This window comes from Hippocampus zosterae, chromosome 2, assembly GCF_025434085.1.
Source record: "Hippocampus zosterae strain Florida chromosome 2, ASM2543408v3, whole genome shotgun sequence".
Taxonomy (NCBI): Eukaryota; Metazoa; Chordata; class Actinopteri; order Syngnathiformes; family Syngnathidae; genus Hippocampus; species Hippocampus zosterae.
This window is the reverse complement of record NC_067452.1, coordinates 9,267,991-9,284,702: the sequence shown is the minus strand read 5'-3', so window position 1 is coordinate 9,284,702 and position 16,712 is coordinate 9,267,991. Positions and strand designations below refer to the sequence as shown.

The 16,712-nt window shown below is 44.1% G+C and overlaps 1 protein-coding gene across 2 annotated transcripts in view; it reads left to right on the top strand.

Annotated features, from left to right (window-relative positions):
• The first annotated feature begins 885 nt into the window (after positions 1–885).
• Positions 886–16,712, top strand: part of LOC127591960 (bile salt export pump-like) — a 28,911-nt gene continuing 13,084 nt past the window's right edge. Inside the window, exons 1-11 of one of the 2 annotated variants that reach the window (XM_052052284.1) lie at positions 886–1,100; positions 1,204–1,292; positions 1,370–1,388; positions 1,936–1,965; positions 2,036–2,087; positions 2,171–2,469; positions 2,555–2,642; positions 3,601–3,734; positions 3,824–3,995; positions 4,529–4,653; positions 9,482–9,656. In XM_052052284.1, coding sequence (XP_051908244.1) covers positions 1,214–1,292; positions 1,370–1,388; positions 1,936–1,965; positions 2,036–2,087; positions 2,171–2,469; positions 2,555–2,642; positions 3,601–3,734; positions 3,824–3,995; positions 4,529–4,653; positions 9,482–9,656 — 1,173 coding nt within the window. In that variant the 5' untranslated portion in view covers positions 886–1,100; positions 1,204–1,213. Of the gene's footprint in view, positions 1,101–1,203; positions 1,293–1,369; positions 1,389–1,922; positions 1,966–2,035; positions 2,088–2,170; positions 2,470–2,554; positions 2,643–3,600; positions 3,735–3,823; positions 3,996–4,528; positions 4,654–9,481; positions 9,657–16,712 lie in introns of those variants that run through there. The other variant, XM_052052278.1, reaches the window with a different exon arrangement.

The following is a 16,712-nucleotide window of genomic DNA, read 5'->3' as shown; positions in this document are numbered from 1 at the left end:
AGAGAGAGAGAGAGAGAGAGAGAGAGAGAGAGAGAGAGATACAGTATGTATGTATACGGTTCAGGGTATCCCCCGCCTAAGACAGCTGGGATAGGCTCCAGTAGAAACTCTTGTGAGGATAAGCGGATCGGAAAATGAGTGAATGAATGAACTCTTAGACGGTGACAGAGCAAACGTCATATCAACCAGTAGTTTGGCAGCGAGAGAACGATTCTTCAAAAAAGAGGCCACACTGTTGACACTTCAAATTAGAGTTTACTGTCAAGCAACAAAGAGAATTGTGTCTGTATTTCACTTACTTTTGCCAAATGACAATTCTCCAGTTTAATACTAACACCTAATAATAAGGCCAGACAACAAGCAGCAATTGAAACCCCGGCAAAGCATCGCCAGGAAGAAACTTGACTCCGTAGTTATGTCACTTTGTACAAATATTTTTGAGCCCTCACATTTGTGAATGTGAGCTCCTACAAGCATTACTAACATTTTCCTCTCACTAGGATAATAATAATCCTGCATAAAGCTTACAAGTTATAGTATTGATTTATTTGCCCTCGGTAAGCAAACCATTTGGCTTTACACCAAATGTTTCTGATGTGCAGTAAAACATTTACACTGTCGACAGGAATGAAATAATATATTTGCAAAAAAGGTGACACTGTATCATACTCATTTATGTTCCTACAAAGGAGACCAGACAAATCTAGTAATGATAAGCGTGATAACCTCTGCAGGTGGAATGTTTCCACGTGCGGTCATTGACCTAAATGGCGACGGGACACAAACCGACCGGACACTTACCCTCAAACAAAACACCATGACCCCCCCCCCCCCCCCAAGTACCAATAAGCCCAACCCTCCTCAATATTAGCACGTGAATCCCTTCCAAGGTACAGGAGTGTGTCCTCCTCCTATATACAAGCAGCATGCAGCCACAACCGGCTCTCTAGTATTGGGGGACATATAGGCTGCATGTTCAAATAGCGGACTTAAGAACCAAAGAGTTTCTGAAGGAACGTTTGACCTGACGGCTGTTCTGGGGACCCATGATAAGTTCTCAAAAGGACCAGAAACGTTTGCTTGTAAAAGGACACATTGTGGTAAATTTGTCTTCTTCTTCAGCACTTTACAGTCACATATGATTTGTTTCATGGTTGGAAATCTGGTTTTGGAGATTCTGAACTTTTACTTTGCTCTTTTGAGATGAGCCAACATGCCATCCGGATCAGTGAAATTGCAAAGTATTAAAAAGCTTGGACAGGAGAATCGCAGCTATGAGATTACGGACGAAGGTAAATCAAATCCAGTCATCAAAGAGGATTTCAGTCGACTCTCAATCAAATTGTAACGCGTTTTCTACATTTTGCAGAACCGACTGGCTCTTACATGTACGTATTATGCTTGATTATGTGTGTGTGTGTGTGTGTGTGTGTGTGTTTATTATTTTTTTGGTAATGACCACTCTTTGGGTACATTTTGCTGCTGTTTTAAATGCAATTTTATTCGAACATCCACAGTATGTACATCGCAAGCCACGGTAATTCTGGACAAATTAATGCAATCTGATGGTGTGCCGAGTTTCCAACATTTTCCCCTCTTATATAGCAGACAATAGACCACTTACTCGAATGCATTGTTGTTATACTTTGCTGCCGATTACGCAGTTATATATCTCTCAGATCGTGTTAATCTTAATAAATCCCCCATTTTGTTCATACGGCTATTGGATTGCTTCTCATGTGTGTTTGCCTAATGGCTTGCTCATGCATACAACTACGTAGTGCATAACAGTGCAATGTGAATGTGTCTGCTGCAATGACATCATGTAAAGTTCAGTCATGTGTTTTAAACAATTTGCTTTAGACAGAATAGAATTGCTGAAGTAGTCGTTGCTGATCATTTTATTTGCTGTGCACGTGTTTTGTTTCTGCGCAGGACCATGTCAACTTCCAAGCAGAGGGAGAAGTGAGTAGAGCTGTTGAAGTCAGGCTCTGATATTTCATCTCAAATAACACTTGCATTTTCTTCCAAACAGAGAACAGGAGACCACGGAGCAACCTGCCATTAGAGTTGGCTTCTTTCAGCTGGTAAAAACACAAAGACATTCATATTTCAGCTCTTCGGTGTCAGTATCACTCATGCAAGCAACCTCTTCAATGCGTATATCCAGTTCCGCTTTGCCACGTGCAACGAAGTGCTGATGATGGTGGTGGGGAGCATATGCGCCGTGCTGCACGGCTCCGCCCAGCCCCTTATGCTGCTGGTGTTCGGCCTGCTTACCGACACGTTCATCGAGTACGACATTGAGCTGAATGAGCTGAGTGACGAGCGGAAGGAGTGCGTGAACAACACCATCCAGTGGACGAAGAACTACACTAACACATTCGCAGGCTTGAACCAGTCACACTGGAGCTCCATCAACTATTCAGAGTGGGAAACCTTCGCGCCGTTGAGGAGCAGGCCGTGCGGGTATGTTGGTGATGGGAATCGCAAGGTTGTCTTTCGGTCAGTCACTTGCGCATCATACAATTCATGCCTGCATACTGATTTTCAGGATACTTGACATTGAATATGAAATGACCAAATTTGCCTTCTATTATGTCGGGATTGGAGCAGCCGTCTTCATTTTGGGATACTTTCAGGTAGGTAACTTAACCTTATACTGTATCAAGTACCATCTTGGAGCACTTTCTCACCAGCAGGAAGTGGTTTATTATATTCAACTCTAGCGGCTCTGTGATCATGACCAGCAAGCAGAGGGAGGTGAACACAGCAACGTGAACAGTGAACACAGCAGACTCCAGTCATGTCCCATCAAAGTGGTTCTTCTCATTTAAAATGCAGCGCACTAGTCACGCACTAACCATGGTGGAGTGGAGACAGCCCACTTTTTCCCAAGAAGAAATTGATTTGCTCGTCGAGGAGGTTGAAGCGTGTCAAGTATTTACATGGGACTGCAGGCAGACCTACATGGTATACTCTGGATTGGGAGTAAATAACAAATCTGTGCCGTAATGTGGGCAGCTGGAGACTCCCCCAATCCCTTGACCCACAGTAATAAAAATCTGTCTTCCCGCACCTTGATCAAATTGATCAAAATCATGTTAGACCAGTTGTGCCAGTATCCAGACATGGTCTGAGCAAGCCTAAATTTAGACTGACTTTCTGTCACCAAATTGTCACTTCATCGGGGTCAGCTCCAAGGACACACCTGACCAGTTCGCCAAAAAAGGCAAGCACAAACAGTGAACACTTGCGCTTGAACAAAAATCAGGATACGCCAGCTTTGGTGACCTCCAGCAAACAGCATCTACATAAATGGTTGAGTGTAAAAATAGTAAATCAAATCTGTAAGAGAATGACTCCAGGTGCATTGTTGTGATTCATTTTGATGCACTTGATTTTGTGTGTGTGTGTGTCTGCGTGTGTGAAAAGAAACTGAAACAACTGGTAAATGAACCAGGTTGCCAGGCCCAGAAGAAAACAAAATGAACTGGAAGTGTGAAAGCATCCTTGAATCACATTGGTCAGGGTTAAAGTTTTTTTTTGCACTCTGGCGTTGCGCTCTCTCCTGTCTTATATTCATCTTATGTATGACAGATCTCGCTGTGGGTCAATGCCGCCGCCAAGCAGATCCAGCTCATCAGGAAAGTCTATTTCAGCAAAGTGATGAGAATGGAGATCGGCTGGTTTGACTGCACCTCGGTGGGAGAGCTCAATACGCGCATGTCTGAGTAAGTTGGTCGCAGCGGAAGGGTCCTTATCTCATCGCTGGAGAAAAGTAGTATGCTCACTACATCATGTCCTGTCTGTGACAACACAGTGACATCAACAAGATCAATGACGCCATTGCGGACCAAGTCGCCATTTTTATGCAGCGTTTCACCACCTTTGTGTGCGGCTTCTGCATCGGCTTCGTCAAAGGATGGAAGTTAACGCTTGTGATTGTCGCAGCAAGTCCACTAATTGGCATTGGAGCTGGCCTCATGGCTCTGGTGAGACTCTCCGCCTTAACATGCTTGCCTTCCTGGTGAATGAATATGCCTGTCGGTTTGTATGCCCATGAACAAAAGTTGTACGGGTACCAATGCAATACATTTTCATCACCGTTTTTGAGATCCTTATATTTGGATTTCGATTTGGAACAACATTGATCATTGAATCTTGGGCAAAGAATCCTCACTTAGGTGACAGAATAGGAATGGGAAGTGTAAAACACAAACCAATCCATCTGAAAAAGATTATAGGTGAAGACTTGTTTCTTCTTAATGTACCGTGCAGTTGCAGTGTGCTCGGTTTCTCCTGAAGGAATGAATCACACTGCTATTGTTTCAAACTATTCCCAGTGCTGTTGCTCTTACCACCATTTTGTATGCACACTGCAATGGGAACACAAAGGTCTGAATTTACCTTTCCCAGCTGTACTGTATTGAACTGAAATGTACCGCAGCACTTAGTGGAAATGTGGATTCTTGAGAAAGGCTTGGCTCAACATCACTTGACTTCTTTGCTTATATTTTGGGTTCAGTTTGTGGCTAAGCTGACAGGCATGGAGCTTCAGGCCTATGCTAAAGCTGGAGCCATTGCAGACGAAGTCCTCTCCTCGATTAGGACGGTGGCTGCTTTTGGCGGAGAGAAAAAAGAAGTGCAACGGTATGCAATCATATGCTGAACAAAAATGTAAATGCAACATTTTTTGGGGTCATTTTTTTGATGATTCCATGTACAAAACCGGGACATAAAAGGTCAATTTTTATCTGTCTTCCATCCATCATCCATCTACTCCGCTTCTCCTCACAAGGGTTGTGGGCCTGCTGGAGCCCATCCCAGCCGTCTTCGGGTAGTAGGTGGGGTAAACCTTGAACTGGTTGCCAGCCAATCGCATGCCACACATAGATGAACAGCCATCTGCACTCATAAATCACACCTAGGGACAATTTAGTGTGTTCCATTAACCCGCCATGCATGTTTTTAGAATGTGGGAGGAAACCAGAGTATTCAGAGAGAACCCACACAGGCACGGGGAGAACATACAAACTCCACACAGGAAGGCCGGAGCCTCTGCACTGTGAGGCGGACTTGCTAACTTGTCGCTTAACGCACCGCCCATCATAATCATCATCAAAATAATATTCATTCATTCATTTACAGAACCTCTTTATTCTCACTAGGGTTGCCGGGGTGCTGGAGCCTATCCCAGCTGTCTTCGGGTGGGGGCTACATTTTATTTAATAGCCCCTTTTGAGACCAATGAGGACAGTATACACCAAATGAATAAAATAAATACAAATAACAGAGCAGTGTAATTACAGTGAGTAGGTGATCTTGAATGGGTGGGTTTTGGGTTTGGATTTGGTTCATGATACTGGGATGGCCCAGTCAGGTTAATGGAGGACTATCTGAGGCTGTGGACTGGAATGGCCACGTGCAAGAGGTAACACTGGTATGATGGGACAAGCTTATGAATGACCTGCAGGGTAAAAAGGAACAGTGCCAGTCCGGCAGCTGGTGTAGTTGCTGTTGGACAGGGGTAATGTGATGTGATGGAAGGATGCGATTTATGTCATGAGACGTGCAAGAGAGTTGAGAGAGGAGCGGAGTCGGTTGATGTCACACAGGGGGGAGTAAGCTGGTTATGTTACTGATATGCGAATGGAATGATAGTGTGCTGTCGAGATGGACACCCAGACTGTTAAGATGGGGGTGGGGGGGAACTGGGGAGATATCAACTGAAATTGAGAAATTGTCAACTATGGTTAATGTAGCTTTAGTACCAAAAAGGAGAACTTGTGTTTTGTCACTCTTTACCTTTCATGAAATAAAAGCTAAACCCGACCTTTATTTCTGATAAGCAGGAGCACTGCCGATTGTAGCTGTTTTATCTGAAGTTTCAAGGGGCTGGCAGGTGTTTTAATTGCAAGACTGCGTGTTATAACCCTCCCACACGCACACATGCAAACATGCATTCTCACACACACACACACACACACACACACACACACACACACACACACACACACACACACGCACACACACACACACACACACACACACACACACATATGCAAACACATGTATGCACACGCACGTTTGTAATTCAGGTTTGATTTTCTGCATTACTTGACATTACTTGAAGTTTTATGTCTGTCACGTGAAAGTTGAACCCTAACCCAGTCTGTGTTGGCTATACAGTGTACAATAAATATTCTCAAGCAATTATTTTGCTTGTCGACTAGTCACAGATAGTAGTTGCAATTAGTTGACTAATCAGATCATCTAAATCGCAGCATATCGCTCCAGCTGCTCTATTAGGGGTGTTAACGTATTGATGTGTCTGCCCCACGATGTAGCTACATTGATAGATACTGGACTGGTGCACATCAATGCCAGAATCGACTCCTAATTTTTGAGTAAAATTTGAAAAAAAGAACAGTGCAAAAGAAAACTAAAATAAACACTTGTGTTGAGTTTTATTTTATTATTATGTAACCTTTATGTGTCCAAAACATTTGCTTCACTAGTATATATAACTTAGAAGCACTAAAGTGATTGACAAAATCAAATGTTGTATTCATTCTGAAACTGAACCCCCCACCTGAAAGACGAGAACAATTGAGCACTGGAACAATACAGTGTATTAGACATTTCCTAAAGATGACAGCTGCCACCCCTCGCCACCCTGTAAAACCACCTTTGTAGAGGAAGTGAGGGAGGAGGTAGGACATTAAATGTTGGCTTTGGATGAGCCATAGAACTGGGTCTCATCTGTGCAGCAATGAAAGAGGATATTACATTTATGGAAAATGTTACAGAGGGGGATGAAGTAGATGATGAAAAGCAGGGGGCCGAGGACAGAGCCCTGAAGTGACTGGGTGGAGGTCAGATGAAAAGGACTTTAGCTGGATGAATGGAGTGTGAGTGGGTTGGGTAGATGGAGAGGCCATAGCGACGTCAGAAATCTGTGTAGCCCCAGTAGAGCCCCTTCAGCATTTTATTCATTCATTCATCTTCCGAGCCGCTTGATCCTCACTAGGGTCGCGGGGGGTGCTGGAGCCTATCCCAGCTGTCTTCGGGCAGTAGGCGGGGGACACCCTGAATCGGTTGCCAGCCAATCGCAGAGCATTTTATTTGATATTCTAAAATATTTACTGTATGTATTATTTTCTTAGCCCCCTTATGTATCAGGAAAGTGCCCCCCACCCCTACCCACCCTCCAGGGAGTGAGAAAGTTATTGTGCCGTCACTGGGGCCATGCATTATCATGCTACAACATCAGATGATGGTCGTGGCTGAATGGCATAGCGATGAGCCTCAGGATCTCATCACAGCCTCTCTTTACATTCAAAATGCAACTCATAAAATGCACTTCGCCTGCCCATATCATGATCCCACCATCATCAGGGGCCATCCATCCATCCATTTTCTGCTTAACCTTACAAGGGTTGCGGGCCTGCCAAAGCCTATTCCAGCTGTCTTCAGTCAGTTGGCGGGGTACACCCTGAACTGGTTGCCAGCCTATCACAGGGTACGCAGAGACCAACAACCATCCCTGCTCACAATCACACGTAGGGACAATTTAGAGCGTTCCACCAGGGACCACTCGATCCAAAGTCTCAATACAAATCAGGAAACCGCCCGGTGCTTACCCACAAACTCCTTTCCGATTGTCACAGCAACTGTTCAGGTGGTTGGTCCCAGATGATCTTGGAGGTGTATTCAGGATGTGGAGTGCACGGGCTGGTGTGGTTGTGAGGCCGATTAGGTGAACTGCCAAATTGCCTGAAACACCTTTGGAGACAACTTATGGTAAATCAATTCATTTCTTGGGCAAGAGTGTGGTTGTACTTTCCAGTAGTCAGCCATGCCAATGGCATGCTCCCTCAAAATTCATAATATCTGCGGTATTGGGATGTTTGTTAAATAGTACATTTTTAAGTGGCATTTCATTGAGGGCAGCCTTAGGCACAACTATACAATAAATCTTGATTGATGTAACGATTTCACAACAGCTGCAGCTGAAACAAAGTGCTTTCTAGACCATTTGACACAAAATAACAATAATACAAGGCAACACATAACATAAGGCACAGGCAATAATGCAATCATATCTAGCAATACATATGCCTTGTTGTTAAAAGCGGTTATAGATGAAAGAGGAGAGACTCAAAGTTTCCTTTTGTCAGTGCATCAGAGGCATCCTGATCACAAGACGCATGACGCACACACCTGCGAGGTGGGTGGATTATCTCAGCAAAGGAGAAGTGTTCATGCATGGACACAGATGTAAACATATTTGGGAACAATGTTTGAAAGCCCATTTGTGGACAGGACTTTGAAATGCCGTAGACCTTTGAGTTCAGTTCATGAAAATAAGAATTCATTCATTCATTCATTCCTTTTCATTCATCTTCCTAACCGCTTGATCCTCACTAGGGTCGCGGGGGGTGCTGGAGCCTATCCCAGCTGTCTCCGGGCAGTAGGCGGGGGACACCCTGAATCGGTTGCCAGCCAATCGCAGGGCACACAGAAATGAACAACCATTCGCACTCACACTCACACCTACGGACAATTTAGAGTGTTCAATCAGCCTGCCACGCATGTTTTTTGGAATGTGGGAGGAAACCGGAGCACCCGGAGAAAACCCACGCAGGCCCGGGGAGAACATGCAAACTCCACACAGGGAGGCCGGAGCTGGAATCGAACCCGGCACCTCTGCACTGTGAAGCCGACGTGCTAACCACTGGACTACCGGGCCGCCCAAAATAAGAATTCAGTTCACATAAATATTTAGTAATGTTGAGTTGACATGGCAGTATGGGAGCTTCTTATTCAGCAAGTCTGGTTGAAGATGTGTCCAAAAATGTTAGGTCCATTGAAGACTTTAAATTGTCCACAGGTGTCACTGTGAATGGTTGTCTGACATGCCCTGAAGGTTAGCTTTGGATTTTTCGTTTTGACATTTTTAATGTTAGGTTTATTATTTGTTTCAAACACAGTATATGAGGAATTATGATGAAACAATTTGTAATATAATACACTACAATTTATAAAATGAACTTCTTTCTTCTGTATGGATACCCAAATAAATCAATTTAAAATGAAACCCGAGAGCTCACGTACAATAATGCAACAATAATATAATTACAATACAACAATAATGCATTTTTGACAAACAGTATACATTAGTTAGTTTTAGTTTGGTTTTACAAAGTTCAGATATAGTTTGATTTGCTTTCATATTTAAAAAAGAACATTCTTTTTCATTTTATTTAGTTCACAATTTTTTTTTAAATGATTTATTATAAATGTTGTTATTTCCTTTTCATTACCTATAATAACCTTGCCCCCTGTGATTTGTTTCACCGTGGTCAGCAGGGAAAGTTCTCCAGCTCACCGATATATGTCCCCCTGTTTTTTTAGAAACTTCATGGCTGGATGTTATGTGTTAAGTTGTTGAGTAACCTACTCTTGTTCCTTCCAGGTATGACAAGAACCTAGTGTCAGCTCAGCGCTGGGGCATCAGAAAGGGTTTGATCATGGGATTTTTCACTGGATACATGTGGCTGATCATCTTCCTGTGCTACGGCCTGGCTTTCTGGTATGGCTCCAGTCTTGTGGTGGACACGGCGGAATACTCACCGGGGACACTTCTGCAGGTAACACCTCCCCATGCCAACCTATGAGAATATTCAGCTTGCGGACATGTTTCATCGTCACCTTTGCCCTCAAGTACTCTGAAATGACAATTGTTAGTTGAAGCCAAAATGAGGAATTCGAAACTCGAAAAACAAAACAAAGGGGAAAAAAACAACCCGGTAAACATCAGTTGAATCGTTTTCTGCAAATTTGTTTCAGTCCGAGCTTTCTGTTCCCATCTGAGTGATGGCCACAACAATGCCAAGCCCGAGAATGACTGCACAGGAACATTCGAAATACAGTATTTAAATTCTTCTGGAAAATTTGCATTTCATCCCAAACATAAAACATTTTTTTTTTCATTCATCTTCCTAACCGCTTGATCCTCACTAGGGTGACGGGAACAACAAACATATGACTCCATTAATATTTCCATGAATATTTTCCTAATGTTATTACATTGGGGGGAGGGTAGAGGTGCAATATTGTAATGTTATTCAATATGAGCCTTAAATGCTCGATCTAGTTTTGTTTACACAATGAGACATTACAAGAAATATCAGGCTGCATATTCGATGAACAAATTATTTTAAAATTGGTCATATAAGATGTTCTGTCACTTTGAGAACATATAAATGTTTAATTTTCTCTTCATAAATATACTCGGGCGGTCTGGTGGACCAGTGGTTAGTGCGTCGACCTCACAGTGCAGAGATACCAGGTTCAATTCCAGCTCCGGCCTCCTTGTGTGGAGTTTGAGAGTTCTCCCCGTGCCTGTCTGGGTTTTCTCCTGGTACTCCAGTTTCCTCACACATTCCAAAAACATGCATGGGAGGCTGATTGAACACTCTTGATCGGTGGTGTCCAGCATACGGCCCGCGGCATGGAACAGGCCCCCAAGGAGGTTCGATCAGGTCCACATGATCATTTAAAAGTGACAAAATGCATTAAGGTGAGAAGCTCGGTCATCCGAGAGGGGCTCAGTCGAGCCGCTTCTCCTCCACATCGAGAGGAGCCAGATGAGGTGGCTTGGGCATCTGATTCGGATGCCTCCTGAGCGCCTCCCCGGTGAGGTGTTCCGGTCATGTCCCACCGGGAGGAGACCCCGAGGAAGACCCAGGACACGCTGGAGAGACTATGTCACCCAGCTTGCCTGGGAACGACTCAGGAGAGGGAAGAAGTAGCTAGGGAGAGGGAAGTCCGGGCTTCCCTGCTAAAGCTGTTGCCCCCGCGACCCGGCCCCGGATAAGCGGTAGATGATTGATGGATGGATGGATGGATGGATGGATGAAAATGCATTAAAGACATGGAATGAATATTTTTCATAAGGTGCAATTCATGGAGTATCACTGTTTTGATCAGAGTAAAAGACAACATAGTTTTGATCAGAGAAGAAGACAACAGCAGTCTAAGTCCGTCACTGAGACAGACCCAACACCGCATACGCTATAAAGGACATGCGAATGGGGGGTATAGGGGGCTCTGGGTAGAGGTAGTACCTTTGATGTCTGGCTGTTGCACCCGGAAAGGTGGACAGGCATCACTGGGCCTCACCTATCTCCTAAATCGCTCACATGTGGCTCCAAGCGCCATACCCCGGGCAACGGCTTCAACAGGCCGGCTGAACCATGTGAGGGGAGTGATGTTGACACTGCATCACTGGGCGGAGGAACTTTTTTGGAAGTCAACGGCCAGAGCGGAAGGGCTCCATGTAGAACCCAACGGTCATGTGTCCTGGGTCAAGGCGAGCCACCAACGGCTTGGAGAGGAGATGGGCACCGCCAGGTCTAACTGCCCAAGAATCGCCATGATGAAGACTTCAACCAAAGATTCCATACCGGCTCGGTCGACGCCCGGGTTAACAAGGACCGCGTCTACCGTTACATATCAGGGCGGAGACGATAAGTATGTGACTGGTAATGACAACAACAGAAGCAAGCTACGATCCAGAGAAAACATAACAATTGGCACATGGAATGTAAGAACATTACACCAAGATGGGAAACTGGAAGAACTAGTCCATGAGATGGACAGGTATCACTGGAACCTTCTAGGCCTGTGCGAAGTGAGATGGAAAAACATTGGGGAAATGTCAACGCAGGAAAGACACAAGCTGTATTATATCGGAAGACAAGACACTCATGAAGAAGGAGTCGGCTTCTTGGTACACAAAAACATTGTGGGCACAGTCTTAGGCTGTCGCCCAATCTCCAGCAGGCTAATTACAATCCGCCTAAAGGCAGCACCCTTCAACATCACTGTGGTACAAGCCTACGCTCCAACATCAACATATAGTGAGGAGGACGTAGAAGAATTCTACATCCAACTCCAGGGAATTATAGACGAAGTGCACAAGAAAGACATAATAATAATACAGGCCGATTGGAATGCCAAAGTTGGTAGAGATTCTTATAAAAATTGGAGGGGAACATATGGACCATCTTGCAACCTTGTAACAAATGAGAGAGGACTGCGGCTTCTGGAATTTGCTGCTACCAACAGTTTAGCACTGGCCAACACCTTCGGTGCTCATAAACCCTCTAGGAGAGAAACCTGGCACAACCCTGATGGTCACACTCATAACCAGATTGATTACATAATGGTTCCTAAGCGCTTCCGCTCAGGAATAAACATCGCCCGCACCCGCAGTTTCCCCGGGGCAGACATAGGAAGTGACCACAATCTAGTAATGATGACATTCAAAACAAGACTGAAAAGAATCAACAAGCCCAGATTCACAAGACTGAGATTCAACCTCGACAAACTAAAAGACCCCAAAGTCAGGGAAGAGTTCCAAGCAATGATTGGAGGGAGTTTTGCAGCCCTGACAGTCCTGGATGAGAACACGGACATTGAAGAAGCCATCAACACCTTTAACTCTGCAATTGCAGGGACGGCTGACAAGATATTGGGCAAACACCAACATCCTAAAAAACCATGGGTCACCAACGAAATTTTACAGTTGTGTGATAAAAGACGCGACCTAAAGAAAGAAAAAAGGGATTTAGAGGGAGCAAAGAAGTATCGGGAGGCCAACAACAGAGTCCGGAAGGAAATGAAGAAAGCAAAAGAAGCCTGGATAGAACAACAGTGCAGCGAGATACAGGAAAGCCTAGATAAGAACAACACAAGGAAAGCATTCCAAGTGGTGAAAGACTTGACCACCGAGAAAAAAGGAAGACCTAGCATCATACAAAGCAAGACCGGAATATGCCTCACAGAAGAAAAGGATGTCCTGGACAGATGGACAGAATACTGCAAAGACCTGTACAATTACAAACTAAATGGGGACCCATCAGTACTCAAATGTCCACTAACACCACCAGAAGAAGACTCAAGCCCCATACTGCGCGAAGAAGTGGAACTAGCTGTCAAGGAACTTAAAAAAGGAAAGTCTGCCGGAGCAGACAATATCCCTGCGGAACTAGTCCAAGCAGGAGGAGAGGCAATGATAACAGCCCTCACAAAAATTTGCAACCATATATGGAGTACCGGAGTCTGGCCAACACCCTGGACTCAATCATTAATAATCACCTTGCCGAAAAAAGGAAATCTACAGCAGTGTGAAAATTATCGCACTATCAGCTTGATCAGTCACCCAAGCAAAGTCCTGCTGAAGATCATTCTGCACAGACTGAAGCCCATAGCTGAGAACATCATAGCTGAGGAACAGGCTGGATTCAGAGCAGGACGCAGCACCACAGAACAGATTTTTAATTTAAGAATAATCTGCGAAAAACACCTACAGCACCAAAAAGACCTATACCACGTATTTATAGATTTCAAGAAGGCCTTTGACAGGGTATGGCACGCAGCCCTATGGACCACCATGCGCAAGTATAACATCGATGCCAACCTCGTCCGAATCATCGAAAACCTGTATGGAAAGGCCTCAAGTGCTGTCCTCCTGAATGGAAGTATCGGCAATTGGTTTAAAACTACAGTCGGTGTGCGTCAGGGTTGCCTACTCTCACCCACCCTCTTCAATTTGTATCTAGAGAGGATCATGGAAGATGCCCTTGAACATCATGAAGGCACAATCTCCATCGGAGGGAGAAACATCACCAACCTCATATTTGCTGATGACATAGATGGACTGGCAGGAACAGAAGATGAGTTACAGCGACTAGTAGAACACCTGGATGAAGCAGCTGCCTCATATGGCATGGAAATATCGGCCGAAAAAACAAAGCTGATGACCAACAACAATCAAGGCATCAATCTTATATCCAAGTCAGTGGGAAAAAACTAGAAACTGTGCAGTCATTCAAATACTTAGGCTCTATTATCTCAGACGAGGGCTCGAGGCCAGAGATGTTGGCAAGAATTGCTCAAACATCAACAGCAATAGCAAAACTCCAAACCATCTGGAAAGATAAGAACATAGCTCTGCGCTCAAAGATCCACCTTCTACGCTCCCTTGTCATGTCAATCTTCCTATATGCATGTGAAACCTGGACACTAACAGCAGATCTCCAGAGAAAGATCCTTGCAATGGAGATGAGATGCTACAGGAAGATATTAAACATCCCTTACACCGATCATGTAACAAACGAGGAAGTTCAAAATAGGATACAACAAGCTATCGGGCACCATGACAACCTACTCACCATCGTAAAAAGACGGAAGTTACGGTGGTACGGCCATGTTACGAGATCATCAGGCCTTGCAAAGACGGTGCTACAACGAACTGTACAAGGATCTCGCAAACGAGGAAGGCAGAAAAAGAGGTGGGAGGACAACATCAGAGAGTGGACCAACCTGGATTTCGCAAAGTCCCAGAGAGAGGCAGAAAACAGAGACGGTTGGAAAGAAACAGTGAAAGGGTCTTCACGGGCGCCCCAACGACCACAACCGAGGTCAAGGGATAGGTGAAGGTGAAGAAGAAGGAATACTGTATTCTTTACAGCAGTGGTCCCCAAACTTTTTCCTGTGAGGGCCACATAACTTTTTGCTTCTCTGATGGGGGGTCCGGGGTCGGTTTGTAACAGCAAAAGTGTGACTGCAAGAGTACATAGACGTAAAAATGTATTGTTTCCCAGAAACCCACACAAAATCAAATAACTTTTTTTGATACACTCGCGGTATTAAAGACATCTTTCTTCTCGGGACACACCACCTCTGCGACAGCATTCATGCATTTCTTGACAAACTCTCCTTACCGCTGCTTGCTATCATTTGAGCAAACAGAAAGCTAGCCCTAACAGATGGCTGGTTCAGCTGAGCTTGGCGTACAAAAGGTTCTGAGCTAACGTTCCTTTTTTTAGCGTTGACAGTTTGTCTGCTCTCATTTGCCCATGCAAAAAATCTTACTTGTTGTTGTGACGGGATTCATAGTGTCTCCGCAGATTGTATTCTTTGAATACCGCCACCGACAGATGAAACAGACAATCTTTTCTTTGCATTGAAAAAAAAATCGTTTCTCCATTTTGGGTTAAATTCCCTGTATTCTGAATACTTTTTTTTCTCTTACCTCACCTTTTCGCCATGATTACCATGGGTTTAGGATTTTTTTTTTCTGGGGTTGCCACATAACGGCACAGACCGCAGAAGGATGGAACAAATTTCACGTTATACTGTATGTGGTTATGAAATTGTTACTAGCTAATAGTTAATCATGAAAGAAGTTCATAACTAAGGAATATTTTATTGCAAAAGCCAATTTTTTGATAAAATACAAATATACATAGATGAAAAATAAATCAAAAGACTGCTATTGTTCAGGGGGGCCGGACCAAATGTGGAGGCGGGCTGTAGTTTGGTGACCACTGCTTTACACATTTAATAGCACTCTCCTTAGTTTGTAAAATGTAGGCAGTGATTAAATTTTGATTTTATATGCACATGTGGAAATGGTTTAAAAATTATTTTCTTTACAAATCTTGTTCATTAAATTTCAACATTTCCCTAATGTTATTGTGCTTCTTTAGACCAAAACAAAAGGAAGACATGTTATTTTGGTAATTTATAGCAGAGTATGGTATAATTTTAATGGTCCAGTCCACTTGACATCGACTGAGGCCGTATGTGACCCACAATATGAAATGAGTTTGAATTAAATTGTCCCTAGGTGTGAGTGTGATTTTGGATGGTTGTTCGTCTCTGTGTGCCCTGCGATTGGCTGACAACCAGTTCAGGGTGTCCCTTGCCTACTGCCCGAAGAGACCTGGGATAGGCTCCTGCACCCTCCGCGACCCTTGTGAGGATAAAGCGGATCGGAAAATGGATGGATGGATTACTTAGCGGCAGTATCGCATCTTCTGTTACTTTTGTTACACATCTTCCGTTCAGGTTAACGATACTTGATTCACCGCCATTGAGGTGAAAATTAGTGACTTTTAGAAAGGCAGCCAGCCATAGCTGGCGGCAAAGCTGCCAAACTAGTTTCATACATTGTGGGGGAAGGTGCAATGACATAAATACAAAGTTTTTAGTTTTTTTTTTTTTGTCCAATCTTATGTCACCCAATCATAAGCCGCGGAATTTATGGACTCGCTTGCAAACTCCAAGTTAATCAATCGACTGCGCATGTCATCTGGTCCTCTCTGGAATATTGTCAACTTCCCGGAATAGTCACATGGCATCACTGCAGTCGCTGGAAATGGAGTCCTGAGTGGGCAGGCAACCTGGTCATGTATGGCCAATGGCCGGCTGCTGAGGCGATGGAAAACCTTTGCAGCTGTTATCAGAGCGTCCTATTTCAGCTGTAGGAATTTGGTCCGAAACCGAAATTGCCCTTTTGGCCCACTTCTGTGAAAACTTTGGGTGACTGAATTTTAGATGCACCCCTATTCCCAAACTAACGGGTTAGGGACAGGAAAAAAAAAGAAAGAAAGAAAGAAAGAAAGAATGAAGCTGATTTTCCCATTAGGGCAAGTGTGAAGTTGCCTGGTGTTACAATTTTTTAGATGAGTCGACACAACGATACCATGCACAAAGACAAATTGATCTGCTGTAACAGCAAACAGCTTGCAAGGACGTTAATGTTGACACAAAACAATATAACAATAACGTATCCCCATAGTCCTCTTTACTAGAGTTAGTGACACTTTATTTGAAGAACATGATGAGTCATT